The 27,378-nt window shown below is 47.1% G+C and overlaps 1 protein-coding gene across 1 annotated transcript in view; it reads right to left on the minus strand.

Moving 5' to 3' along the window:
* Nucleotides 1-27,378, minus strand: part of Hsd17b2 (hydroxysteroid 17-beta dehydrogenase 2) — a 49,407-nt gene that overhangs the window by 21,068 nt on the left and 961 nt on the right. The window contains exon 2 of the mRNA XM_057754242.1: nt 503-715. Within this exon, the coding sequence (XP_057610225.1) occupies nt 503-715 (213 nt within the window). The remainder of the gene's footprint in view (nt 1-502; nt 716-27,378) is intronic.

Consider the following 27,378-nt stretch of genomic DNA (forward strand, 5'->3'; position numbering starts at 1 on the left):
AAAGTGCTTGCTTAGCAAGCAAAGAGGGCAGAAGTTCAATGCCCCAAAATTCACATCTTAAAAACCTGTCACAGTAACAGGCACTTGTAATCCCAGCAGTGGGGAGGCAGAGACAGGTGGATCCTTCGGGTCCACTGGTGAGCCAGCCAACTTTGCCTAACTGCTGAGCTCCAGACTACCGAGAAACTCTGCCTCAAAAGACAAGATGGGTGGTACATCCGAAACAATAGCCAAGGTTGTCTTCTGCCCCCACCCCCCGCCATGCACACACGCATGCACGCATGCACATGCGTGCGTACACACTCCCACACATGAATTCTGCACATTCTATGAAGAGAGAATCTGTATCGGAGTCACTCCTGACATCTTTGTGTCTAAGAGGCTCTGGCACATGGCACGGGTCCACCACAAGGGTCCTGGATCAGCAGCCACGGTCATCAGAGGTGGTGACAAGAGATGGGCATTGGTGAGTAGGGTGAGGAGGAATCGAGGAAGTCAGTACCTTTGTCTTTGGTCTTCTCTGTGACTTTGCTGTGAGCATCTTTTATCTGCTCGAGCTTGGTGACATCCATCTGGAGCACCAAGAGGCGCTCAGAGCAAGTTTTTCTCAATTCCTCCGCTCCCGAGCCTTTCGCGTCTAGCACTCCGGCAAACACTCTGAAGCCCAGCTTGTCCAGGTGCTTGGCCAAGGCATGACCGAAACCAGAATCAGCACCTGCAAGAGTCAAGACAACACAATCTGAGCTCAAAGCAACACAATAGGAGAACATCACAAATTGGAGTTCATTCACGAATTGAACATCACATCCCATGATGTTTGTGATGGTCTCTGCTTCCTGGAGAGAGAGAGAGAGCTGAGGAAATTTCTTTGGTAGCTAAGTTAGAAAACAGCTGGGGAAGTCAAGACAGACAACTTACTCTACGTAAAGAAAGGGATGCTGGCAAGCTTTCAGTGAGCATGTGCGGCAAGGGAAGGTTGAAGTTCAGGGATTACTGACAAAAAAAAAAAAATGAGGCCAGGCGGTGGTGGCACACGCCTTTAATCCCAGCACTTGGGAGGCAGAGGCAGGCGAATCTCTGGAAGTTCGAGACCAGCCTGGTCTACAAGAGCTAGTTCCAGGACAGGCTCCAAAACCACAGAGAAACCCTGTCTCGAAAAACAAAAACAAAAACAAACAAAAAAAAAATGTAACACAGGACAAACAATACCAGCATATGATAAGTCTGTGTATGTGTCTGTCTGTCTGTCTCTGTGTGTATTTGTCTTCTCTCTATCTCCCTCTCTGTGTGTGTGTGTCTCTGTCTCTGTCTCTCTCTCTCATTGTTTCATACAAAGTCTCAACATGTAACCCAAGCTGGCCTTGAATTCCTTCTGGAGCCCAGACTAGTCTTGAGCTCATGGCAATCCTCCTGCCTCAGCCCCCCACATGCTGAGGTTAAGAGAATGAATCACTGCACCTGTCTTGTACAGTTTTCCATCTTTGTATGATTTCTTTATCTAATGGCTTTGCAGGTTTGCATGGAGATCAGCTGGTTTGAGAGTAAGGAAGGATGCAAAGAGAAAGGGCAGCATGCCCAATGTCTGTGAACACTGCCCAGAGACAACAGGAAACCGCGCAGGAAGCTGAGCACATTCTCTCCGGTTCTCATGTCTAGGCATAAAACGTCACTCCTCTCAGGATTTCACGCGAGAGTTCACACAACTCAGTTTCGGAGAATGTTAATGGACTCTCAGAAAAATGGCCCTGTACCCACAAGTGTAAGACAAAAATATCTAGAATTTTAAAGTTGAAGACTACACGATCATAACATCAGTCTCAGGGCCACGGTCATAGGACATGTCAAGCAGTTGATGTGTTTATCCGTTGAGGACGTAAGACTCATTTGCCTCTAGCTGTGTCATGTGACCTTCCTGCAAGCCTTGAGGGTGCCTCTTGGCAGTGGCTCAGGGCTCTCTGGTCAGACAACCACTCAGACAGATTCTACACTTGTGCCCCACAAAGAAGGATATGAATTACCCTGAGAATAACTACGTTAGAAGCTGGCCGCAGGGAAAGCCAAGTGTTTGATTGGGCGGAAGTGGGTGTGTGGGGGGGAGTACATCATCTCATTTTATGCTGTTGCTGCCATTAGCACAGCGGGATACTTGGGGGCTTCGGAACTTAAAGGCCTGGATTTCTCTCAAAGGCTTGCATTCATATTGGGCCACCAGCATGGTCCCCCTTCCGAAACCTTACCATTCCGCTCTCAGAGCTTCAGGCACGGCTGGTTGTGAGTGGTACCAGCCCTCACCAAGCCAAGGTGCCTGGTGTTGCCTGTACCGCAGAGACAAGTGAAAAAGACATTTTTTGATCCTTTTTTTATCTTTAATTTACTTTTTTAGACAGATTCAGTCTCACACTGTAGCTCGGGTGAGTCAGAATGACTGGCCTCAAATTCATGACAATCCTCCTGCCTCAGCCTCCTTAGTGCTGAGATCACAGGTATGATGGTCAGTTTCACTCCCAGATATAGACCCAAGAAAAATGAACGCCTAGAGTACACATGGACGTCCATGGCTGCATTGTTCACAGTAGCCAAAAAAAGGGAAATGGACCAAATGCCCATCACCTAAGGAATGGATAAACAGAGGTAACCTCTACATACAAAAGAATATTGTTGATCAGTAAAAAAATGGAATGTAGTAATGAAACAAATTCACAACATGGCTGAACCTTGACCACAGTTGCTGGGTGACAGGAGCCAGGTAAAGGCATGTGAACAAGGAGTGTGAGGTGCTGGCTTTGACCACACTTTCTCAGGGTAGAGAATGTCCTTGAAGGCATCTTCATAGGCAGGACTTTGGAACATAGACTTAGGATCTACCTAGTTCAGAAAAGGTCCCAGGGAGAGCCTAGCACTGAGTAGGAGTGAGTTACAAAATGAGAAGAGGCCATGATGAACTCTGCTTAAGGGCTGGGACTCTGGAAACTAGCCAGGGTGAAGAAATCCCCCTGCCCCGTTCTGTTCTGGGAATCGGCTCACTATGGTGATCCCCTCTTCTAGCCAGCATAGTGGCACAAACCTGTTATTCTTGTTCCTTGGAAGGCTGAGACAGAAGGATTGCAAATTCAAGGCCTGCCTTGGTAACTCAGTGAGACCCTACCTCAAAATAAAATATTGAAAAGCAGGCTGGGGAGAAGGCTTAATGGGAGAGTGCCTGTCTGGAAAGTGGAGACTAGGAAGAGTGAATCTCAACTCGGAAATGGCTTCCATCAGACTGGCCCATGGGCATATCTGTGGGAGAGTCCAAACCACCATAGGGCGTGTCACTCCTGAGCAGCTCATCCTGGGTTGGATAGGAAAGCTGGCTGCAAGCAAGCAGGGGAGCGAGTCAACAATCAGCACCCTCCATGGCCTCTGCATCAGCTCCCACTTCCAGGCTTGTGCCTTGGGTTCTTGCCCTGACTTCCCTTCGTGGTGGCTGTGACCTGGAAGGATAAGCCAATTAAACCCTTTCCTCTCCATGTTGCTTTTGTCAGTGTTTCATCAAGGCGACAAAAAGCAAGCAATGACACCCCAGTAGCCCCCTCCAAACATAAGGAACCCCCTTCCTCATCGGAATCAAAGGAGACTCATAAATACTTCCTTTGCTGGACTAGGATAAAGTCAGACCAGAATTTCTAGATCCCTTTTTCTGCTTCAGGATTGATTAGCCCACCTGCTTGTACCACTGATACACTGTGGTAAAAATATACCCAATTTTGGTAAAGGTTCTGTCCTTTCCCTGGATCCTGGTGCACCCTCTTTCTGAGCCACCAGATCACCTCTTCTTCACAGCCCCTTCTCAGGCTGGGCTGTCCCATCAGCCTGATCCAGATGTTCCTGGTCTTCCCACACCCAAATACCCAGGTCTTTCTGGCCTTCTTGGTTTCCCCCTAGAGTAGCAGAATCCTCATGGCCCATCCTTGAGACACACATAGGCCATTAGAACAGAGCATAGTCCCTTCTCCTGTTGCCCCGGACTAATCTGGGAATCCCTGCAATGATCCTGCAGAACGGTCTTCCCCAGTTAAAAAGGCTCCTTTGGATTGATTATTGACTGATTTTTTTTGTTTTATTATTTCTGTGTATGTGTGTTTGCATACATGTGTGGTCATGTGTGCCACGGCAGGCATGTGAAGGTCAGGGGACCACTTTGTAGAGTCAGTTCTCCCTTCTCCCTTTACACGGGTTGTTGGGATTAAATTCAGGTTACCAGGCTTGCACGGCAAGCCATCCTGCTGGCCCAATTGGCCAAAACATTATAAAGCCACAGTATGTAAAAGAGGCCATCCACTATGTGCAATTGTAACATTGAGAGCAGGTACTAACCTGCCTTTCCCTCCTGCCTCTGTGTGTTTTTGTGTGTATGGGGGGGAGGGTGGCTTCTCTGTGGAAACTTCCAGACCCACAGAATGGGCTTAAGAAAGGGGTTGAATAGGCTAATGTCTGTGAAGTGTTTGCACAGTGCTGAGTCTAGGCAACAGTTCTGGAAGTCTGTTTTAAAAACTAGTTGGACATGGTGGCATAAGCTATGACCTGAGCTGAGGCAGGAGGATTGCTATGAGTTCCAAGCCACATAATGAGTCCCAGACTGGCTTGAGCTTCAAAGAAAGACACTGTTTCAAAAACAAAATCCAACTATTATGAAGAACTATAGACAGCTATGGGATGCTCAGAGCAGGAGAAATATCCTTTCCTGGAGAAGAACATAGGAAGTGGTGATCCAGTACCGAAGCTTAGCCCTGAGAACAGATACACACACATGACATTCACAGACTGAGAAGGTTGCATGTATGTATTTAAGAATATACATACATATGTTTAATGGCAAAAAAAAGCAAAATAGGTCAAAAACTTGAAAGAGAACAAAGAAGGACGTGAAAGGGGTTGGAGGGAGGAAAAGGAAGGGGGAATGTAATTATATTAAAATCTCAGAAAACTAGGAAAAGATTTTAAAACACAAATGTTATGAACCAGCTGAAGAACAAATAAATATGCAAAAGGCATTTTTAATCCAAAAATAAAATAAAAGTGACACCCACCATGCTCTCTTTTGGATTTTCAAGTCTTTGCGGGAAGTCTTAGCCAGTGGAAACGTCATCACTAGTGCCAAGCCGCTGAGCATTGTGGGTAAGAATCATTGCCTGACTATCCTCCGCCATGCCCCTCAGGGAAAGCGTTCTGAACCATTTGGAGCCTCCACCTCCTCATGGGAAAAGTAAGGTTCTAGTCAGTCCATCTCCTAGGCTGACCTGATCAGTAAAAACCAAGGGCTGCTCAGAGAACCTAACATGTCATAAGTGACTACAGTCAGCAGGTTCTGGCCTTCATGTTGGAGATCTGGCTGGCTATGCCGGCCCTCACAGGGGTGGAAACATGACTGTGCTGTCCCTCACAAGGATGGAGACCTGACTGTCTCTGCTGGCCCTCACAGTGGAGGAGACCTGGCTTTCTCTGCTGGCCCTCACAGTGGAGGAGACCTGGCTGTCTCTGCTGGCCCTCACAGTGGAGGAGACCTGACTCAGCTGGCCCTCACAGTGGAGGAGACCTGGCTGTCTCTGCTGGCCCTCACAGTGGAGGAGACCTGACTCTGCTGGCCCTCACAGTGGAGGAGACCTGACTCTGCTGGCCCTCACAGTAGAGGAGTGCTGCTAGTCATTTGTGTGATGGTCCAGAGGCCATGCCGAGGTCAGTGGACCTTAGGAGAACCAGAGGCCAGGGAGCTGAGATAAGATAACCTCTGAGTGCTCCTGAAGCCTGGAGCCTAGAGTCAAGCCAGGCCAGGATGAGTAAAGGTTTCCTCAGAGTTCTTCCGTGAGGCAGCTGCTCAGAACACTCTTCCCTAAGCTAGATTAGAGCATGATGACCCACCGCAAGTGGGCATCACTGACAGCCATGCTGGACATGGAGAGCAGGCAACCTTACGATTACCAGGTGACAGAGGAGGAAACAGGAATGGCAGGTTCATTCACTCTGTCAGCTAGGGCTGGCAAAGATAGCCTAGATGCAAACAGGGCTTTGGGCATAAGCCCTGCAGAATGACATTCTCGTACCCTTCACTGCAAAGACCTGAGCACAGACCATGAGTATTGCATGGGCATTTAGGAGGCTTTGAAATACAGGTGCCTGGAGAGTAAGGATAGGGCCTTTTTTATTTTAATTTTTTGTTTGTTACACTGAATATGAGGGCCTTTGAGCAGAACCCTCCGATTCTCCATTCCCGGCTCTCCTCTTCCCTTCTAGAGTCTCATTGGTCCCCTTGATTCCCTGGATAATTCCACTTTCAGGTCATCTGTACATACATTATCTTTCAAAACCTAGGATGCACAAATGAGAAAAAGCATGTGATCTCTCTCTCCGTGTGTGTGTGTATTGTGTGTGCACGTGCACGCGTGGGTGAACATGTGTGTGTATATGTGCACAGAGGTCTGAGTTCAGTGTCTGGTGTTTTTCTCAATCACTCTCCTCCTTGTTCATCTTCTGAGACAGTCTCTCACTGAACCTAAAGCTCCCCAAGTTGAACAGACTGGCTGGCCAGCAAGTCCCAGGATCCTTCTATCTTGGTCTCCCCAGTGCTGACAGCGATATCCAGCTTCTGTATAGGAGTGCTGGGAATCGAACTTGGGTCCTCACACTTGTGCAATAAGCACTTTACTGACTCGGTCACCACTGCAGTCCCAATATTTGTCTTTCTGGGTCTGACTTAATTTATTCCATACGAGCATCTCTAGTCGGATCCATTTTCCAGCTAATGAAATTATGTCATTGTTCTTTGAGGCTGAAAAAGCTTCCATTGTTTGTATACACCGCATCTTCCTTGTCCACTCCTCTGCTGTTGGACACCTAGATTGTTTCCGTAACTTAGCTCCTGTAAATAGTGGAATCTTTGTTGTCAGCATTGAGCATGCCTGACACATCATGACTGAAGACCGGCAGACCATGTGGAATGAGGACCTCAGCAGTGGGCCAGGAGATACTTAGGTCTGGTGATATCCTTTGCAACCCTTCTGTCACTAGTAAACATAGACACCCATCACCTGGGAACAAGCACTAAGTGCTAGAGTCCCACTGGGCAAGAGTTGAGTAAATTCTACACAGCACTTAAATGTAAAACTTACCATGAATAACCATAGCTAGGTGTGGTGGTACACAGCTATAATCCTAGCACTCAGAAGGCAAGTTACAGACTATTCAGTGTGATTTCTTTCTTAAGAAAGAAAGAGAAAGGAAGAAAGGAGAAAGGAAGGAGGGGAGAGAGAGAATGAACAGAAAGAAAGAAAGAAAGAAAGAAAGAAAGAAAGAAAGGAAGGAAGGAAGGAAGGAAGGAAGGAAGGAAGGAAGGAAGGAAGAAAGGAAGAAAGAAAGGAAGGAAGAAGAAAGAAAGTTAGTTTACAAGCATAAAGTGTTAATCAAACCTAAGATGAATGTGACTTCTCAACCTTCGGGTGTTTTCCTTTTTAGACTTTTCAGTTCTCTGCTGTTTTTACCATAATTGCTTCATTTAAATTTCATACATGACCAAAATCTACTCTGAGCATGTATGATATCACCTATGAATTAATGAAAATATTATAGTAATAAAGTTATCCTACAGTCTAGTTCCATTAGTGCCATTGAAATAAAATTGCTGTATGTGTTTCTTGTTTATGACATCAAAGGACCTATTAACTATAAACTAAGTTGCAGTGGGTACAAAATAAACGCCTCAGAAAGCCACTATGTGCCGTTCTCTCAATATCACTGCTCTTCAAAAAGCTTGTAAGAATCAGAAGCATACACGCATACACACAGTGTATAATCTATTCCTTTCATCTTGATATGACTGTCCTGTGTTCCTTATTTGTCATACATTCTCTCCACGTGCCTTAACATGGAGCCATTGTAGTCAAGATGGTGAAAAGAGATGGAGCCCAATTTTGTTCTGCAACCTACATACTTAGCTCATTCACGCAGCCCAAGGTTTCCTTTATATGGCTTGCAAATCAAAGAATGTTGCCAAGTAACATTTTTATTAGATCTTTGAGAACTTTATATGATTTGGATCATCTTCATTCCCACCCACTCCTCCCAGATCCACTCTCCCTTCCCTACCCTACCCATCCCATTTCATGTCCTCTTTTTTCTTTTTTTTTCTTTCAAAGCACCAAGTCCTATTTGTACCACCCATGCACTCCTGGGTGTGGGGCCACCCGCTGGCGTAGTTGACCTACTCTGGGCCACACCCTCAAAGAAATCTGACTCTCCCTCTCTTCGAGTCTATAATTGGTAATAACTCCTCATCCAGGTGTGGAACTTCGTCTCCACCTGCCCCCCTGCACGCTGGAATTGTGCCCTTTCTAGCATATACATTTATTCTACAGGTTAAACTGTAACTTGTAAAACGACAAAATGGCCAAACAGAACAGTTCAATCCCACAGCTTCCTACTGCTTGCTCAGGGTCACATTGTTCTTCATCTTTAATTCAATCTCTCAGCTGTCTGGGGTACCCTAATTTTTTTTCCTAAAAAGTTACGTAAGAGGGAACTGTATGAAGCTCCATTCTGTGTCAGGCTGCACCCTTCTCTAACGGACCCCTTCATCTGTGACTTTTCTTTCAGCATCTGACTTGCTACTTTCTCCCGATTGTGCCCCCTCGAACCTTATTTGTGTTTTTGAATTTAATTTATGATAATTTACATATATATACATATATATATCAAACAATAAGAATTGAAGAAGAGGTCATGAGTTTGAGAGAGGGTGTGTCAGGGACACAGGAGGAGTTGGGTAGGGCTGGAAATTACATGAATATAGTATAGACCTAGGAATTCTCAAGTAGTATTTTTTTAAGACCAAAAAAAAATGTATCTAGCTTCAAAGTGTGTTCGTACTACGGACACATGGGAGTGCTGTAGCAGACATAAACGCCAGCCTGGGTTGAACCAAGTAGTCAAGGGGTACGGGCCTGGATTGGGAGTTCTTGGGACCGCCAGGTTGCCCGAATGAAATGCACACACCTTATGGATGTGGGGCTGTGGGTAAGATGTATGCTTGTAGGGTCCCTTGGGAATCCGCTCCAAAGTGAAGAATTTGGACGCTTCACTTTCTAAATGGCCTCTCATCATGAAAACACATAAATAATAAAACCTCCTGAGTAATAGTGAGAGCAATTAGAAGCATCAGCACCTTGCTGATTCAGCATAATTTGTCCCTCTCCTGGCTCACCCTTGCCTGTGTGTCCTTGTATAACACTGTGAGCTGGCAACTACTTTCCACACTACCATCATATAAAGCAGCTCTACAAAGTTCCATGTCATCCTCAGTGATTGCTAGACAAAATTCTCACAGCTAACATGTGGCTGCAGGGCTGGGCGTGGAGTTCAGTGGTAGAGCACGCTGCCTAGCTTGTGTGAAATCCAGAGTTCCATCACCAGTGCTAGAGTCAGGGAAACTACGCACAATGGTAAAAGTTTGGTTTCTGGAACCAGAATGCTAATGCTTAGATTTCAATCTCAACTATGCCACATACCTGCAGTGTTACCTATACAAGCCAATTAATCGCTCTGTGTCTTTGTTTCTTCATCTATAAATCAGAGCAATACTAGGGCTTGCATAAGAGGACAGTAAAAAAAAATTAAATGGTTTAATATATTAAATCTGCTAGAATGGGGCCCAACATATAACAATTGCTGACTATATTGTGTGGAGAATTATTAAATAAAAAGGGATATTTTTCCCAGGCTGAGCTTTCGTTGGCTATTTCTAGCTTCTGGAACAACATTGGTTTATGTTTTGATTGTCAGATTGTCACAGTGAGCTGGGGTGATAATTCAGTTGGTAGATGGGTACTGTGCTTGTAAGAGGACCTGAGTTCAATCCCCAGAACCCACAGGAAAGTGCTTAGATTTACAGACAAGCATGGTGACTCCCATCAGTGCTTGGAAAGACTGTGGTCAATTTGGACTAAATAGTGACTTCTAGGCCAGCTTTCAATTCAGGATGAGATCCTTCCTCAAAAAAAAAAAAAGAACAAACAGGTGTGGTTGTGCACACTTACAATCTTAACACTAGGAAGGATGAGCTAGGCAAGTCCCTGGGGCTTGATGGCCAGTTGGCCTACCCTAGCTCAGGCCAGTGAGAAACCCTAACAAAAACAACATAACAAAAAACAGAGTCAGACAGATAGATGGCTCCTCTGGTCTTTAGACACACACACAGGCACAAGATTGTCACAAAAGTTCTAACCATAGTGATGAAGCATCCAGGGACATGGCTCTGTCCCTGAAGTCCCTCTGATCCTTTTTGTAACCAGAGTCATCTGCACCCAGCAACAATGTCAAGCAGAGCCTACGGGCAGCAGCTTCAGGGACACCAAGACCCTTTTTGTTATGGATTTCTGTCTACGGGAGGCATGGAAGTTTAGAAACTGAAGATCCCCTGTGTGTCCGCAAGAGGCTGTGCTCTGAATACAGTTCATTCAATTCACAAGATAGTTTGTAAAAGTTTCAAAGACTCTGAGTCAGAAAATATCATACACACACACACACACACACACACACACACACAATGTATATCAAAGATTTGCCTTAATTCATCACAAAAGGGCCAATCTTTAGCTGACCTGAAAAGTCCCTGTGGCTGCCCCTCAGCTGGGAGCAAAGCTCATAACTCAGAAGTGAGCACTCGTGTTTCTAAACACCAGCATTTCTCTGTAGTGTGACCTGCCCTATGCATGAGTACTTTTGAATTGAGGGCCCTGAAAAGCATTGTCTCCTTTACTAAAGACATCCATTGGGAGTTGTTTATCTGGTTGCAAGTCTATGGGAAATGGATGGAGAAAGAACTTTCCCCTCCCTTTAGCTTAAGACTTAGGCAACCTGCGTGATTGCCACCCTCATGTTGACACTGCCTGTTTCCCATAATGTAGGTTAAGCCATTCTAAGATGATAGATAAAATAAGACTAAAACACTAGTGAGACTCCCCTAAGGCCAGACTGGACTCAGCTTGTGGTAAAGGAGGAGCAGATTCCAACCACCCACCTCCCTTGTTTGTAACAGTGTGGAGAGATGTTAACTGCTGGGTTGACCAGATGGCTCCATGCTTGTGCCTTTATTACCAAACTTGATAACCTGAACTCTATTCCTGGGACCCACAAGTTGGAAGGAGAGAACCAACCCCTACCAGCTGTCCTCTGATCTCCACACAGCACAGTGACACAACCACCCCCTGCCCACCACAAACACACCACCAACTGTAGCTTAGCGAGCACCCCTTGAAAACAGCTACGGCTTCATGTTGACTTCGTAATGAAAATAGATGATCCTTTTCCTGTGGTACAATCTTTCAGAATAACTCTCCCATAACCTTTTTGTTCCTACATGAACATGAACAACTGAGACACTGAGAGAAGGTGTAGCAATTTACTGTGCGCACAGTGGGGATGGGCTAGAGTCAACGCTCAAGCCCGACTGTCTCTTTCTGAGCACCCAGGCAGGGCAGGAGGAACATGTGTGCAAAGTGGCATCAACAACGCCAGCTCCCTTCACAAAGGGCTGACTCTGGATTGTATGCCCTGACACCCGTCATGTCTGCAATGTCGTCTTGAACCAACTCCCCATGGCTGCTTTTCGGAAGGAATGCGGTAGCTTTGTGCTCGTTTGTGTGTGAGGAAGCAGCCTCCAGCCCTACCACAAAAACAAGCAGCAGAAAGGACCCGGCTAGATCCTGGTTTTTAGGCAAGGTCTCCTATATCCCAGGCAAGTCTCAAACTATCTATGTAGTTGAGGATGACCTTGAACTTCTGATCGTTCTGCCTCCATCTGTTGGGATTGCAGACAGACACCAGTAGGCTTTGTTTTGTGCAGTGTTAGAGATGGAACCTAGCTAGGTAAACCCTCTACTGACTGAACCACATCCCTTGCCTGGCTGGATTTGAACAAAGGAATGGTCCTGTATTTTGTATCTGGAATGTTCCGCAATGGCTGTATTAAAGACAATCTACCTTCATAGCACTCCCATCCAGAGGTAGATGAACCTAGGGGAAGGTCTTCAGGTCATCGGGGGTCATGCCCTAGGAGGGATGTATATGACACCTTCCCCTTCCTTTCTCCCTTTCATGCATGCCGCGAGGCTGAAAATTTGCTCTACCGTGCACTTCCTTCTCAGTGGGATACCTCACACCCAAAGCAGTGAGACTAATCTGCTATGATCGAAACTTACAAAACATTTCTAGGTGTTCAAAAGCAAGGGGCACCAGGTTGCTTATGGACCTTAAAGTCCCAGAGTATCCGTGTCTGTCACAGACGTTATACTTACATACATCCCAGGCACAACCCCCTTGTATTCTAACCCATCTCTGTAGAGAGCTGCGTGGAGTCACACCTGATGGCTATGTGTAGAGAGATGCGTGGAGCCGCACCTGATGGTGCTGGCTTCTGCCCTCCGCGATCCCAAAAGCGAGTGCTCTCTGAGATAATCAACTCCTTATGGCTAAGGCCTGACTCATGCTATTATCACGCAATGATTGTCAGCTGCTTGCGTATGCATGGACCTATGGGCAGTGCCCACCTGGAAATCTGGGGTTGGCAGCCTGTGCCTTTTTAAGGGCTGGGAGAGGTTTTCCCTGGGGAGAGAAAGAGAAGAAGGAGAAAGATTGCTGTGAATAAAGTCCTGAATAAAACTGCTGCAAGAAGAGCTCCGGTGTTGCGTCTTCCTTGCTGGATGAGGTGGGCGCGACACATCTCTTTATTTATAGCCTCCAGGGAATGCAAACGCTTTGTAAATGGTTGCTCCGCCATATTGTCTAAAGAACAGCAGCAAGAGGAAAGGCCTGAAGGAGATACAACCAATCTCTTTCCAGCATTTTCCATCTGGAGCCAGTCCATGATAGAGGTAATCAGCTGCCCTGTGTCACTGTGAAACTCTGCAGTGTCCCTAGAGGACCTGTGAAGCAACACATAGCTAACGAGTGTGGGAATGGTCAAGTCGCCAGGAACTGAGGCTACTCAGTCGGCCACAGCCAACAAGCCAAACGAGCTCTTTCACACCTGAGATGCCAGGGTGAGACAGGTCTTTGTTTCAAAACATAGGTTTCCAGGCAGGAAATAAAATAAAGATGCTTGCAGCCAAACCTGACTACCTGAATTCTCTCCCTGGGATTCATATGGCAGAAGGAGAAAACTGACTCTCCCAAGTTGTCCTCTGACCTCCACATGCATTCTATGGCATGCATGTGCATTATAACATACACACACACACACACACAATTTAAAACTTTCAAAAATAGATTTCATTACTTAGAAGAATTTTAGATTGGGAAGGCCATGCAGGGCCCCATAAATGCCACATACAATTTCCCATCGCTAACATCTTGCTGAAAACAAGCACAAAGCAATTCATCTAGGTCATGACAAATTTTAAAAACAAGGACTACGCATGAATGCTCAGGACACAAATTTGGTTGGAAAGGAAAAGGCTTTCTGGAAAGGAAATCTTCAGGGATTGTGGGAAATTCAGGTCACCCTCTGTCAGAGAAAAGAGGCAGGCTGTTAGCATCTGACAGGTGTCTGGGGTATGTTGTTCGTGAGGATGGCAGCCTTCCCCTCCACACACACTAATCTTGTCCACATGGTTAAAGGGGATTTTTCCATGTACGATGTATATCAGTGTCCAGTCTGTCCGTGGACATCTCCGGACACCCTTAGGGAATTTGTCTTGCCATAAAGGAATACAAGACAGGCACATTTACTGTGCTACTTGCACGGAGGGAGACTAATAGGATTTAAGGGTTTTTCTATTGCTATCTTATCACATCCAAATAGCACACAGTCTGCAGGTAAGAGGAAAATATTGTAACTAAATCCCTTGCTTCCCTCAGCCCCCACACCCAATGTGTGTGTTCCTGTGTGCGCATATGTTGAGGGCGGGGGCAGGGGCGTGTGAAAGTAGAGACCAGAGGCCAGTGTCGTATCTTCCTCAATCTTTCTAATCACTCTCCACCTTAATGTTTGTGACAGGGTCTCTCCCTGAACCTGGAGTCCACCGACTTGGCTAGACTGGCTGTCCAGCATCCCCGGGACCCTCCTGTCTCTACCTCCCCAGCACTGGGGTTCTAGGTATGCACCACAACATCCGGCTTTCTCATATGTGTTCTGGGAATCCAAAAGTGGGTTTCCATGCTGTTACAGCAGGCACTTGGTCAATTATGCCGGCTCTCCAGCCTCAGGCTTTCTTACTTCTTGCCTGGAGTCCTTTCTCTGCTCCAGGATCCCAGGACATGCCACGCTCAGACGCAGTGACTCCTTGGGTGCCTCCTGGCTATGGCAGTTTCTCAGACTTTTTGTTTTTCATACACTGGATGCTTTGAAGGATGGCTATCCAGGTGTTCTGGGGAATGTTCATTTATCAAAACCATTTGATGTTTTTTTTTTCCTTATGATTAGAATGGGGCTCTGGGTTGGGAGGAAAAGGAAGGGGGAAAGCTCACTAACGTCAGATAGTCATCTCATCAAACTGTATTATAAAGCAGCCAGGGAGATGAGTTCTATATCAAAGAGTTGGGTGTGGCGGTACATGCGGATAATCCCAACATGGGGGGCGGGCAGGCTCCCTGGCCAGCCTGTCTAGCCTTCCTAAGCTGTTGAGAGGCCCTATCTCAAAAGTCAAGGCAAACAGTCCCTGAGGAATAACAGCAGAGGACCTCTGGTGTTCACACGCATGCATGCTTAGGCATGTGCACTTGCGCACTTGCAACCTGCCCACACAAACTGTAGCATTAATGTGATTGTGGCCACTGATTAACTTTTTGTATGTAGTATGTTCATGTCCATGCACATGCATATACACATGAGTTAGCCCGTGTGTGCCTGTGTGGAAGGCTGAGGTAGATCCCAGGCCTCCTCCTCTGCGTTCTCTACCTTACCTTTTGAGACAGGGTCTCTCACTGAACTGGAAGCTTTCTATTTTGGTTACAGTGGCTGGCTACTGATCTCCCATGATCCCCCTGTGTCCATCCTGACTCCTAACTCTGGGCCATAGCTGTTCAGCACCATGCCCAAGTGTGTGCTGGGGATTTAAACTCAGTTCTTTGTGTTTATGAAGCATGTACTTTACCCACTAGGCTGTCTTCTCAGCCCCTATTGGTTGGATCTTGGTGGCCAGAATGAAGCAATATGCACCCAGGCTCCCCTGCGCAGTTGAGACAGGGACCTCTTGGTGCACCAGAGTGCCAGGGCACCTTCTTCACAGTGTCCCCAAAAATGAACTAGCAGTGGGAAAGAGGCCGGGGGTGGGGGTTCTACAAAAGAACAGAAGATAAACATCAGGGCTCTCAGAGGTGTTGTACATTGAAAGCTTGCTGTGAGCTTTCTCCACTGCCCCCCCCCCCACCTCACCTGTGTTCTCTTAGCAGTTCTGAGGCAAGGCTGTATGTTTCTGGATAATGGGATTACCAGAGGGATGCAACAACCCCTGGATAAACCGGTTCTGCAAGGCCAGGATGTGGACACAGAAGGAAAAGATACTTCGAAGCTGTTTGGTCCTTGAGTCTGCCTTCCATTGTAACTCAAGCTGCCCTATTCAAATTTGCATAACCTGGCTCCTCTGATCCAAGGTCAATGAGAGTGAGGACCTGGCTGTAGAATCCAGCTTTCCGGGACCCTGCTCAATATACCCCGGGGAACCCTGTATTCTGTTGAATGATTACCTGGCTCCCAGAGCCAATCCCCACTTCAGACAGGAGAACTCAGTCTTGCTTCTAAAGCCCAGGAGTGAGCAAACCCTTGTTTGATGGCTCGTCCCCAGGAAGTTCTCAATGGATAAGATCAAGAGGCGGTGTCAGAGCAATCATTGCTACACCTACATCTGAGCTTCCCTTGACCTCTGCTCATAGACATTTATTCACCCATGTCTGTTGAGCCCTGGATGCCAGATATCATGCTAGATACCGGGATTGTACACATCAGGGAGGTGTAACCTCTACAAGTTTTCATTGTCTCCACCTGCAATAAAAATAATACCATTCATCGGGTGCTTGAACAGCAGACACCCATTCTTGCATAGTTCCAGAGAACAGAAGTCTGTGTCAAGGGTGCCATAGGGTTAAGTTTTAGAGTGAGATCTCTTCCTAGCCTGGAGAGGACAATTTCAAATGGAAGGAGGAAACAGACAAAGAGAGAGAAAGAGACAGAGACAATGCCTGTCTTCTTAAAAGGGGCACTCATATGCCTTCCTTTTGAGAGTGGCAGCAAGCAAAGATAGATCACCATGAAGGCCTCAGGCACACTTTATGAGTAAAAGGTGGGGGCACTTCTTGCCTTCCCCGAAGAGCCAAACGCCACCTGTGTACCAAATGTGCATCTTTGTACCCAACCATGTGGTGGCCAAGTCCCACTTCCGGTGTTTGGTGTCGAATCTGAAGAAGACGTCATCAGGGGAGATAGTGCACCGTGGACAGGTGTTTGAGAAGCCACCCCTGGGTGAAGAACTTAGGCGTCTGACTACACCCTGACTTCCGCAGTGACACACACATGTACCGAGAGAATTGGGACCTGACCACCTCTGATGCCATCACAGTGCTACTGAGACATGGGTGCCCAGCACCATGCCCGTGCACATTCCTGAAGATCATGAGGGTGGAAGAGACTGAAGAGGGTAAGTGCTGCTGGCCAGCTGTCAAACAGCTCCGTGACTCCAAGTTCAAGTTCCTGTTATGCGGCACCAACTTTGCCACCAAGAGACCCAACTGAGTAAAACTTCAGAGGGTCAGAAAAGGAGGGGGCACTAATACCATCATGGGGCCTCACCACGATCTCATCTAAAGTTAATCCCCTCCCAGAACTCTGTCTTCGTGGGTCATCTAACTGGTTCTCTGGCTTCAGCAGGGAATTTCCAAGCGCTGGGATCACAGGGGTGTTCCCCCACTCCTGCCTGCTGTTGTGGCTTGAACACAAAGCGTCTCCCATTTGCTGATGAGGCTGAACACTTGGTTGCCAACTAGTGGCACTGTTTTAGGATGCAGAGACTTGCTGGGGAGAAGGGGTCAGCAGGGGTGGGTTCTGAGATGTTAGAGTCTGGCTCTCCTTCCTGTCTTCCTGATGAAGGATACAGGGTGACCGGCTGACTGTAGCTTCTCCTGTTGTGCCGTCTTCTCTTGCTGATCCATTCTTCTTCATTGTCGATCTCTGTTCAGCTTCACTCACGATGATAAAAAATGATTAATATCTTCTGTCATTAGTATCTCCTGTCATTAATATCATCTGTCATTAATATCTTCTGCAAATTACACAAGAGGTGATCAGCTTTCACCTGTTTGGATCCCAGCATCCTCCAGTTCCTTCCCAGCCTTGAGTATTTAAGGTTCTGGCTCTTTCCCATGAAGTGCAAGTCCCTCTTATCTTGACCTCGTTATGGCCCAGACTTTGCAAGTTTCCTGCATTGACTTCAGTGCCTTTCACAGAGCCAAAGCCTGTGTGTCTAAGAGAAGAATTTCTTAGAAAGCAGGTTAGATTAATGAGTGAAACCTGATTCAGCACAGTGAGAATTGGAAGCCGAGGCCGTGGTCCACTGCCCTGGCAACAGCAAGACACATATGCAGTTAAGGAATACCAAGAGAACCAACCTTCCCTGAAGTACACGGGGTGATGGTTGTTCGGGCTGCTCTGCTGGTGAGAGTCTTTGTAGTAAATAGAATCAAGATGGATGAATTGAGGGAAGTGTAATGAAGAACACAGGAGGATAGAGACAGGAGAAGAAGGAAGAGATGAAAGAGAAGAAAGGAGAGGAAGAAGAGGGAGGAAGAAGAGGAGGAGAAGGAGGGGCAGTGAGACGCAGGAGTCAGGGTGTGGCACCCTTGGCAGAGTGCTTGCCTCCCATGAGATGAAGCCCTAGGTTTGACCTCAAGCATGGTGTAATCCAGGTGTGTTAATACACAGTTATAATCCAAACGCTTGAGAGGCTGAGGTTAAGGAATCAGCAGTTTGATTATCTTCAACTCCATAGCAAGTTTGAGGCCAGTCTGGGCTGCATGAGACCTGCCTCAGTAGCAACAGCAAAGGCAGGAGAGGTCAAAGGACAGCAGACCCTTGCAGGGAAGTAAGTGCAGTCAGGCAGGTTCTCTTCTAAACCCTGCAGCTGCCACAGGAGGAATCCAGAGAAGTTACAGTATGACTCCAGGGAAGAGACCTTTTAAGATGGTGGAGCAGAGGAGTAAATACTCTTAGTTTCTTGGTCCTCCTTGTTTATGGTCTCCAGCCAAATGTTCCCCATGTGCCCAGTTGGCAGAGGCCAACCTCAAATATAGAGAGAATGAGAGAGATGGCAGGGATGCAGAATGCAGAATGGTTTATGCCCATAGCCAACACATCTCCCAGAATCTGCCCCTTAATCCAAGAACACACACACTTTCTGGTAACAGAACCCTATTATTTCCTGGAGGGAGGTACTACAAGCTTAACCACATCTTTCAATATCTCAGAATATGACCTTACGTGGAAACAGGTCACTGCTGACATGATGAGAGGAGAGGAGGGTTTATTTGGTTTACACTTCTAGATCACAGTTCTTCACTGAGGAAAATCTTAGTCTAATATGCCTGGTGTCTCTATAAAGGAAAAAAATACAGGGTCTGAAGATGTGTCTCAGTTGGTAGGTCCCTTGTCTGGCAGTCACAAAGCCCTGGTTTCATTCTGAATACCAAATAAATCATGTGGTAGCAGGCTCCTGCAATACTAGTACTCAGAGGGGTAGACAAGAGGACGGAAAAATTCAAGGTCATTCTTGGCCACAGAGCACATTCAAGGCCTAGCCCTAGCCTAGTCAACATGAAACCTTGTCTCCATAAAAGGAAAAGGGAAATAGAAAGCTGGACTTAGAGCTGTGGGGAAGATGGCGGGGGTTGGGGGTCGGGGAGCAGAGGTAGAGACTGAGCAGCGGCAGATGTAAGGGAGAGGTCATGAGGACTAGCCGAAACTGGCACCGCCAAGGGAAGACGCTTTCAGCCTGCAGCCTTCGGAGGGCATGCGGCCCTGCCAATAACTTAGCTTCTGGTCTCCTGCCTCCGGGACTCTGAGACTTCCTGTTGTCTTAAGCCAGCTCTTTGGGGTACAGGTTGAGCAGTTCCCATCTCAAAGGAAGAGAATCCAAATTACTCTAACCTCCAAAACGACATGAACATCAACATAAAGTCACAAGTAGAAAACACCAGAGATGACTCCGTGGGACAGGTGGCAGCCTGGACCCGGGCATACAATGCCTCGTTGTATAAAACTGCCTTCAGGCTATGTGTGTGTGTGTCTAGCAAATATAAAAAATAGATGAATTTCTTATTTTGACTTTGGTCCCACCCCAATGATATCTCATTGTGTATATATAAATATTCTGAAATCGCCTTTTGGTCAGGGAAACCCATTGTACATCGTATTACAGAATCAGCCCTAGGGGATGAGTAGACCTTAACCTCCTTACCACATGGAATCCTGGTGGACTACAAAGTCCATGAAAGCTAAGGGGGTGGGGTGATTTTTGAGGCATTATGAACTTGAAGCGTAAACATGAGAGAGAAAATGAGGGCCTCAATTCAGTCCCCAGCTCTGCCACTTACTGGCCAAGAGGGAGTTGGATGAACCCATCTAGGGGGGAAGCATGTCTGAGGCATGGGGCTCCTTGGCTGGGTTTCTGAACACGCAGAAGAACTCAAAGGAGATGAAGGACACCCGGGAGAGTTATACCCTGAGCAAGTTGGAAACCCCTCGTAGCTCTTCTTACTTTCGTCCCTCATCAGAAATTTAGATTCCTGAATTTCTCTTTATCCTGTCCCAAGGAGGAAGGTTACTCTCCATACGCAATTCCCTGCATCTAAGAGGTGGGAAGATGGGAAATTCGCTAAAGTTACCATTTGCACAAAGCTGATGTAGAAGAAGACAACAGCCAGCCAGAAAGATGCTGCCCTGACTTCCCAGTGTTCCGCAAGAATCCCAAGTGTCCACGTGGGAGAACCTAAATCTACGTGACCTCTCCAGACTCAGGCTCCTCACAGGGGGACTTGACGCTGGTCTCTTTTCCCAGGACCAGTCTTGTGAGAATTGCCTCACCAGATAGCTGCATGATGCCATTAACTTACAAATATGACTGGATCCCTGCTCATGGTGCACCAAGGGCATTTCCTGAGATCTGTTCTAAGCGTGGCCCTGTGTGTACCCAGCACTGAGGGGACAGTGTGATCCTGCCCCTGGCACTGGCAAGCCAAGGCGAAGAGCTGAAGGAGGCTCAGCCAAACCACCTGAGGTCCGGGAGCCAGCAGAGAAGATTAAGCAGCTAGGCATACTCTCAAGGGCACCATCTCCACACTGCAGATGAATGGAGACTCCACACTGTTATTTAAGTGGTGCCAGGCCACGCCCCTGGTGTAGGTGGCAGAACTATGAAACTGGAACTCCTTGACTCCAAAGTACTTGCTCTTCGTGCTGTAGTAGGACACCATTATCACCTGGTAGATGTACCTGACCACTCCAATGCCTCTGTGTGCCAGGTCAGTCATTTATGTGTGTCCGTGTTAACTCAGTGCCCAGTTCTGAGTACCCACTGTGTGTCAGGAAGTGTCTTAATTAGCATTACCAGCCAGCTTGACACAGTCTCAAAGCATTTCCCTGAACAGGCTCTGTTGAGCAATTGTCCTCATCGGGTGGGTCGGTGAGCATGTCTGTTGGGGATTGTCTTGCCGGTTAAATGACGTAAGGGCACCCAGCCCACTGTGAGCAGCGTCAGTCCCTGAGCAGGGAGTTCTGAGTTCTCTAAGGAAGCCAGCTGAATGGAAGCCTGAGTGAACCAGAAGGTCAACAAGGAATGCTCCTCCATGGTTTCTGCTTCAAGTTGCTGTTTTGAATTCCTGCCTTGACTCTCCTCCGGGACGGACAGTGGTGACCTCAGCGACTGTGACCTGAAGTTTAATGCAAATAAAGCCTTTTCCTCCCCCACGTTTCTTTTGTTTTACCATAGCAACAGAAATGTTTTACCACAGCAACCGAAATGAAACTAGAACAGGAGGTGTGTTCAATGTTGTCCTTAGAGGACAGAAGGAGTCACGGTAGTCACGTGGCGTGGGCCACTGGCACTTCCTAGCCGTCCATTATGTTATTTCAAAGTCGAGCAAAGTCCTGCAGCCATAATCAACAGGGTGTGGATGGAAAGAGAGAAAACAAGAGGCTTGACACCTGGAGATCAAAGGATGCTTGTTCAAGGAGGTGACCCGTAAGCCATTAGGTCTCCACCGGCACTAATCTAAAACCACTGCGCATCGTCTGGAGACTCTTTGACAGTCTCCACCAGGGAGGAGGGTACTGCTGTGCCCCCAGAGAACCCAAGGGAAGGATGCTGTGAGCAACGCCCAGAACGAAGCATTTTCCAGCTCAAGAGGTCCACACTGCCAAGGTTGAGAAACCCTGATTCTGAAGACGATAGACAGGTAGGGAAGTCAGTGCTTTAAGGGATGAGGAAACACTGGAGGTGAAAGGGGCAGCACACACTGGCTTTAGTGCCAGAGCCTCAAGACAGCAAAGGCAAACCCCAATGGAAGACACGAAGGAAAGGCAAGGTAAGGGGGGGCTTCTGATCGTAGACACTTCTTGACAGAAGACATTGTTGGTGCTCTACACCCAACCTGTGAAAGAGGCCACTACAGGATTCTAAGGACCAGCAGGGAGCATGGGGGAAGGGCAGAGTAAACCAAAAGCCATGAAGGTAGAAAGCAAAAGTGACCCCAGATGCATTCTGGGGAGTGATGGTTACAACTCAGGCATGAACACTCTGTAGGGAGCCCTAATCAAAAGCCGATTGAGGGAATGTCTTAGTTTCTTTCCCTGTTGCTCTTTGTGGCCATTTGAATTCAAAACGTCCCTCATAGGCTCTGGTCTTTGAATACTTGGTCCCCAATTGCTGGTGCTGTCTGGAGAGGTTTGGGAAGTTATGGCCTTGCTGGGGGAAGTATGTCATGGACAGCAAGCTTCGTGAGTTCAAAGTCTCCCCCTCCTGCCTGTCTGCACTCGGCTTCCTGCTTGCCGTTGAGGTATGAGCGCTCAGCTTCTTGCTCCAGCCCTCACGCCTGCCACCCACTGCTACACCTCCCCACCGGGATGGACTCTAACCTTCTGGAACTGTAAGTCCAAATAAACGCTTCTAGAAGTTGCTTTCAGTCAGGATGTTTTATTATAGCAACAGAAAAGCCACCAATATGCTGTGACAAAAGACCTCAGCCAAAGCAAGTTAGAGGAGGAAGGGTTGACCTTGGCTCTAGATTCCAGTGCAGGTCTACGGTGAGGATGTTAAAGCAGCGGGAGCTTGAAGCCTTTGGCCACATTACATCCGCAGACAAGAAACGGGAAGTAATGAATGTGCCCAAGCACTCAGTCTGAGTTCTCCTTTTAATACAGTCCAAGATGACCTGCCGGAGGCCCATCTGCCAGGTAATTCTAGATTTATCAAGGTGACAGTTAACACCAGCCATGAGAGGGAGGACTTCAATCAAGACCTCAGCCTCACAGATAAATAGCTGGACCTATCCAGTAAAATTGGGGGTGCGTGGTGTTATGAAGAAGCGTGGCTCATACAGGACTTTAAGCACCTCTGAGTTCTCAGTGCAAATCTAATGTTCTCTTTAATTCCTACCAGGGTTTTGAAGAAAAAAAAAAACAGCAATGTTCAGACACACACCTGACCAGGTAAGTTGGATTTCTAAGAGTGGGTACCCAAGCACAAGAAAACTTAAACACCAACCTTCACGCAGTGAGTCTAACACAGTGGTCCTCAGTCTTCCTAACGCTTTGACCCTTTAAAACCCTACCATAAAGTTATTCCGTTGCTACTTCAGACTGCAATATTGCTACTGTTACGAGTCATAATGTAAATATCTGATATGCAGGGTATCTGACACGCCACCCGCAGAGAGGTTGTGACCCATAGGTTGAGAACTGCTGGACTAACACTGGGTGAGGTTCCACATCCAACCCGCTTGAGCCGTTCATGACCACAATATGCTCAGGGGCCCCCCTCCTGGGCTGAGATGCTTGTCTTTGTGATTCCAGAGGAGGCATTCCTGTTTCCTGGCTGTTTAATTCTGTGTTCTGCTTCAGCTCTTGGCTGAATTCTGTCACCTGAGGTCCAGACCATCCATTCTCAGATTCTCAGACGGTCTTGTTTGCAGCAATGCTCATCTCCAGCGAAGCCTCACGGCTTCAACCTGCCTTCCATCTTCTGATTATCTTTCTTTCTTTTCTTCTTTCTTTCTTCCTTTCTTTTCATTTCTTTCCCTTTCTCCCTCCCTCTCAGTCTCCTTTTCTCTTTCTTTTTCCTTCTTTCTACAGAATCTCACTCAGCATCCCAGACTGCCTTGAACTACCCTAATTCAGGTTGACCTCAGACCACAAGCAATTCTCCTGCCTCATCCTCTGGGATGATGGGCGTGGGCCACCACACTCAACTTGTGAACTTCCTTTCCAAACATCCCAGGACCCTGCGCCATAGAGCACTCAAAGCCGAAGCTGCTCAGAGTCTGTTCTTTGAGGTCAGTTGGGTACCATTTTCCTTGTTACGTTTGGGTGCCCATCACAGCATTGCTTTATTCTTGGCTCCTCAGGATCCCACGATCCATGTTCATACCGTGGCTCCTGGGACAAGGCTCATAGACTGTAGGTCAAAATGTCTCAACCTCAGAGCTGTTGATAACAGTGTCACATTGTTCCTTATCATGAGTACCACTCCTTGCCTCTGTCAGAGGTTCCGGCAGTGGTCCAGCCTTATCACTAGATGTGGCAGGTCCCCGAGTTTCTCAGTTCTAATCGCACATTACCAAATATTCCCTTGGGAAGCAAATGTCCCCCAAGTTCATAGCAGGTGTTCGATAGGAAAGATAAGGACAAGCAAGTACTCTGAGAATGTTGAAACAGGTGGAGAGCGAGCAAACCAGGAATGCCCTAACTGCCCTTGGCAGAAAGAGCATGATAAGAGCAAGAGGCTACCTCTCTTAGCCCAGAAAATAGCTGGTTCTCTCTGTTCTCTCTGTCTCTCTGTTTCTACGGCTCTTCTCTCTGTGTCTCTGTCTCTCAGCACCTTACCATCCTTTGTCTAGTCTGATTTCCTATGATAGCGTTCTCTGAGCACATGTGGTGGGACCAGGCTCTGTCCCATTCAGGTGGGACACGCTACTTCACTTCGTGATGTGGGAGTGATTTTTTTTAATCTGTTGCTTTTATTGGTTAATTAATAAAGAAACTGCCTAGGCCCATTTAATAGGCCAACCCTTAGGTGGGTGGAGTAAACAGAACAGAATGCTGGGAGAAAAAAGCTGAATCAGTGAGTCGCCATGATTCTCCCACTCCAGACAGATGCAGGTTAAGATCTTTCCTGGTAAGCCAGCTCGTGGTGCTACACAAAATATTAAAAATGGGTTAGATCAATATGTAAAAGCTAGCCAATAAGAGGCTAAAACTAATGGGCCAGACAGGTTTAAAAGAATACAGTTTCTGTGTAATTATTTCAGGTATAAAGCTAGCTGGGTGGTGGAACATAGCAGAACAGCAGTGTCCTGGTGTGGAGACTGATTGATGGAAACTACACATTGATCCTGGGTAGTTTCATCTCATTTTGTTTTTATGGTTCATAACAAGAGGGCACATACTTAGAATTCTGAATTGACATTTCAAAGGAATGGGCTGGAGGAGACAAAGGAACAGAATGGAGGAGATTCTGGAAACTGTAGAGAGTTGATATAAAGGAAAAGAAAGACTTCCTGCAAAGAAATGTTGCTGCTAGGACCTTGGGTTTAGAGGGTGGTCACAGAGGCGTAATTAGGTCATGCAACTTCCAAAGACACAACATCGTATTCACGGAGCTGTAGCTTGACCAGGCCACGCATTGAGGACACAGCCTGCCTGATAAGGCTTCGCTCTGTGATAGAGAACCAGGAAAATTAAAGGACAAAGGACAGAGCCAACAAGATGACCTCAGAGGAAGTTGGAAGAACCTCAAAGAGTCAAGGGGGCAGAGGAGTAGGAAACACATAAAAATGCAGGGTCCAGGTGGGCAGAGGCCACCACTCCTGGAAGGGAAATATGACTGGCAGAGCTAGAGCAGAAATGGAACTCGGGTAATTAGGAAAGCCCCATCAACCATGCAGGGCATCTTCAGAGCCCGGTGGGGGACAAAGGAGCTTCTACCCCTGTCACAACCCGGCTAAGTGAGAGTACGCTTATGACCAAGCCCACACAAAGTCTTGTCTGGAACAGACCAACAGTGAAGTCACCACAGAACAATGGGCCTCCAAGAGCTAGGCTGTGTCACACTGCCCTTTCTGTGCAGGTGACCCCAGCAGAAAGAGTCAGCGTATAAGTACCTAAGCAAGTGGTCAAACTGGGCAATACTTTCACAAAATGGAGGGGGACATTTCTCCAGTGTGGGGCCATTCATTCACACTCTTCCCTCATTGTCGAGTCGGGTCTAATGGGCTCAACCGTAGAAGGGATCTTCATCCTGCCTTCAGCAAGTAAAGGTGCTTGTCAATGAGCCTAAAAACCTGAGTTCGAGCCCCTGAACCTACATGGTGGGAAGAGATAGATGACTCCCAAAGCTGCTTGCTGATCTCAACATGTGCACTGTGGTACACACACACACACACACACACACAAACACACACATGTAATTTTAAAAATTAGGGCTGCAGAGATGGTTCAAAATTTAAAGTACTTGATGCTCTGCCAGAGGACTGGAGATCAGTTCCCACAACCCACATCAGGTCACAACCACGCACAACTCCAGACTCGGGGGATCTGACAAGCCCTCTGGTGTTCTAGGGCAACTACACTCAAGCACACGGACCCCCAACATGCACATATAGTTTGCTGACTCAAACTCGTTTTAACTTTGTCCATTTTATTTTGAAGCTTCTGGGTAATTTTTTTTTGGTGGGGGGTTGTTTTTTGGTTGGGTGGTTGGTTGTTTTTTGTTGTTGCTGTAGTTTTGGTTTGGTTCGCTTTTTTTGATCGCTTGGTTTCATTTGTGGTGCTGAGGATTGAACTCTGACCTTAGCACAAGCAAGGCAAGTTAGTTCCTCTAACCCTGAACTCCAACCCCGGGGCCCAAATGTTTCCGTTTAGTAAAGATCTTGAAACTATCCAGGAACAGCACCAAACATGTGCATCCACTGTGCAAATGACAGAAAATGACATTTTCATGCCTCTCAAATGTCCTTAGCACTGTTCTAACAATCCCAAAGAACTTCTTAGGAGTTCGTCACAGGGCTGTGCTCCTCACTTAATTTACTGTTGAGAGGACAAACGGGAGTAGATTTCTGTTTTCTTCTCTACCTTGGGTTTTGTGGTAGGTCCCCTCTCCCAGGTCAACCCCAGAAGGATTAAACACTGAATTGATCTCCTGGAGTGTCTGTACTTCCAGGAGATCCTTTGACTGGCAGGATGCTGTAACTATTTTTGCTGAGGCTGGGGATAACTCAGTAGGTAAAGGACTTGTTTAAGCATGAGAACCTGAGTTCAGATCTCTAGCACCCCTGTGAAAAGCTAGTCATAGTAGGAAATGCTGTCATCCACTCACGGAGGGAGCCAAAGGCGAGAGGATCTCTGGGGCTTGCTCGCAAGTCAGTCTAGCTAACCGGTAAAACAGAGAGAAACTGACGAAGACACCCAAGATCAACCTCTGATCGTCCCAGAGAGACAGAGTCAGGCAGGCAGAGACAGAAATATTTCCAGTGTACTTAAAGGTTCTTGTATTCTTTCATGCAACTGGGAAATACAACAGTTAAGTTTGACCTAGAATGATTCCGGAAGCACTGGGCGGTTGCTGCTATACAAACTCAAACCATGATTCCCTGCGCTGCTTCTCCCCAGCCATCAGCCACCTGAAATTCAAGTGAGCCCCAGGACCTCAGCTGCATGCTTCCAGGTGACACTAGTTATCCATCAGATGAATATCTCACTGATTGGCAGCATTGTTTGCTTTTAAATTCTCGGGCGGGAGCACATCTCTTGCACCCCCACATCCCAGCAAGAACCGAACTGTGCTAAAGTGAAGACAGAATTTTGCTACTGGGTTTAAGGTAAAAGGTAAAAACAGAAGAAGAGATGGAAACGTTAGAGCCTGTGTCTCAGTGAATCGCCAGACCTGTGGTTTTCTCCGAACCACACCCAGAGGCCACAGCTGGAGGTGATGATCAACGTCACACAGGGCTGACCACCTCCTCACAAGATTCCTTTACTAATAACCTTTCCTCTTCTTTTCAGGCCTTTCTGGGTTAGGATGGACTTTGGGGAAATCTAATTACAGTCCTTTCCGAGCTCCAACTTCACCACCCAACAAACCCGTTTTACAACTCAAA

The sequence above is a fragment of the Chionomys nivalis genome, chromosome 21, assembly GCF_950005125.1.
Source record: "Chionomys nivalis chromosome 21, mChiNiv1.1, whole genome shotgun sequence".
In the NCBI taxonomy this organism is placed as follows: Eukaryota; Metazoa; Chordata; class Mammalia; order Rodentia; family Cricetidae; genus Chionomys; species Chionomys nivalis.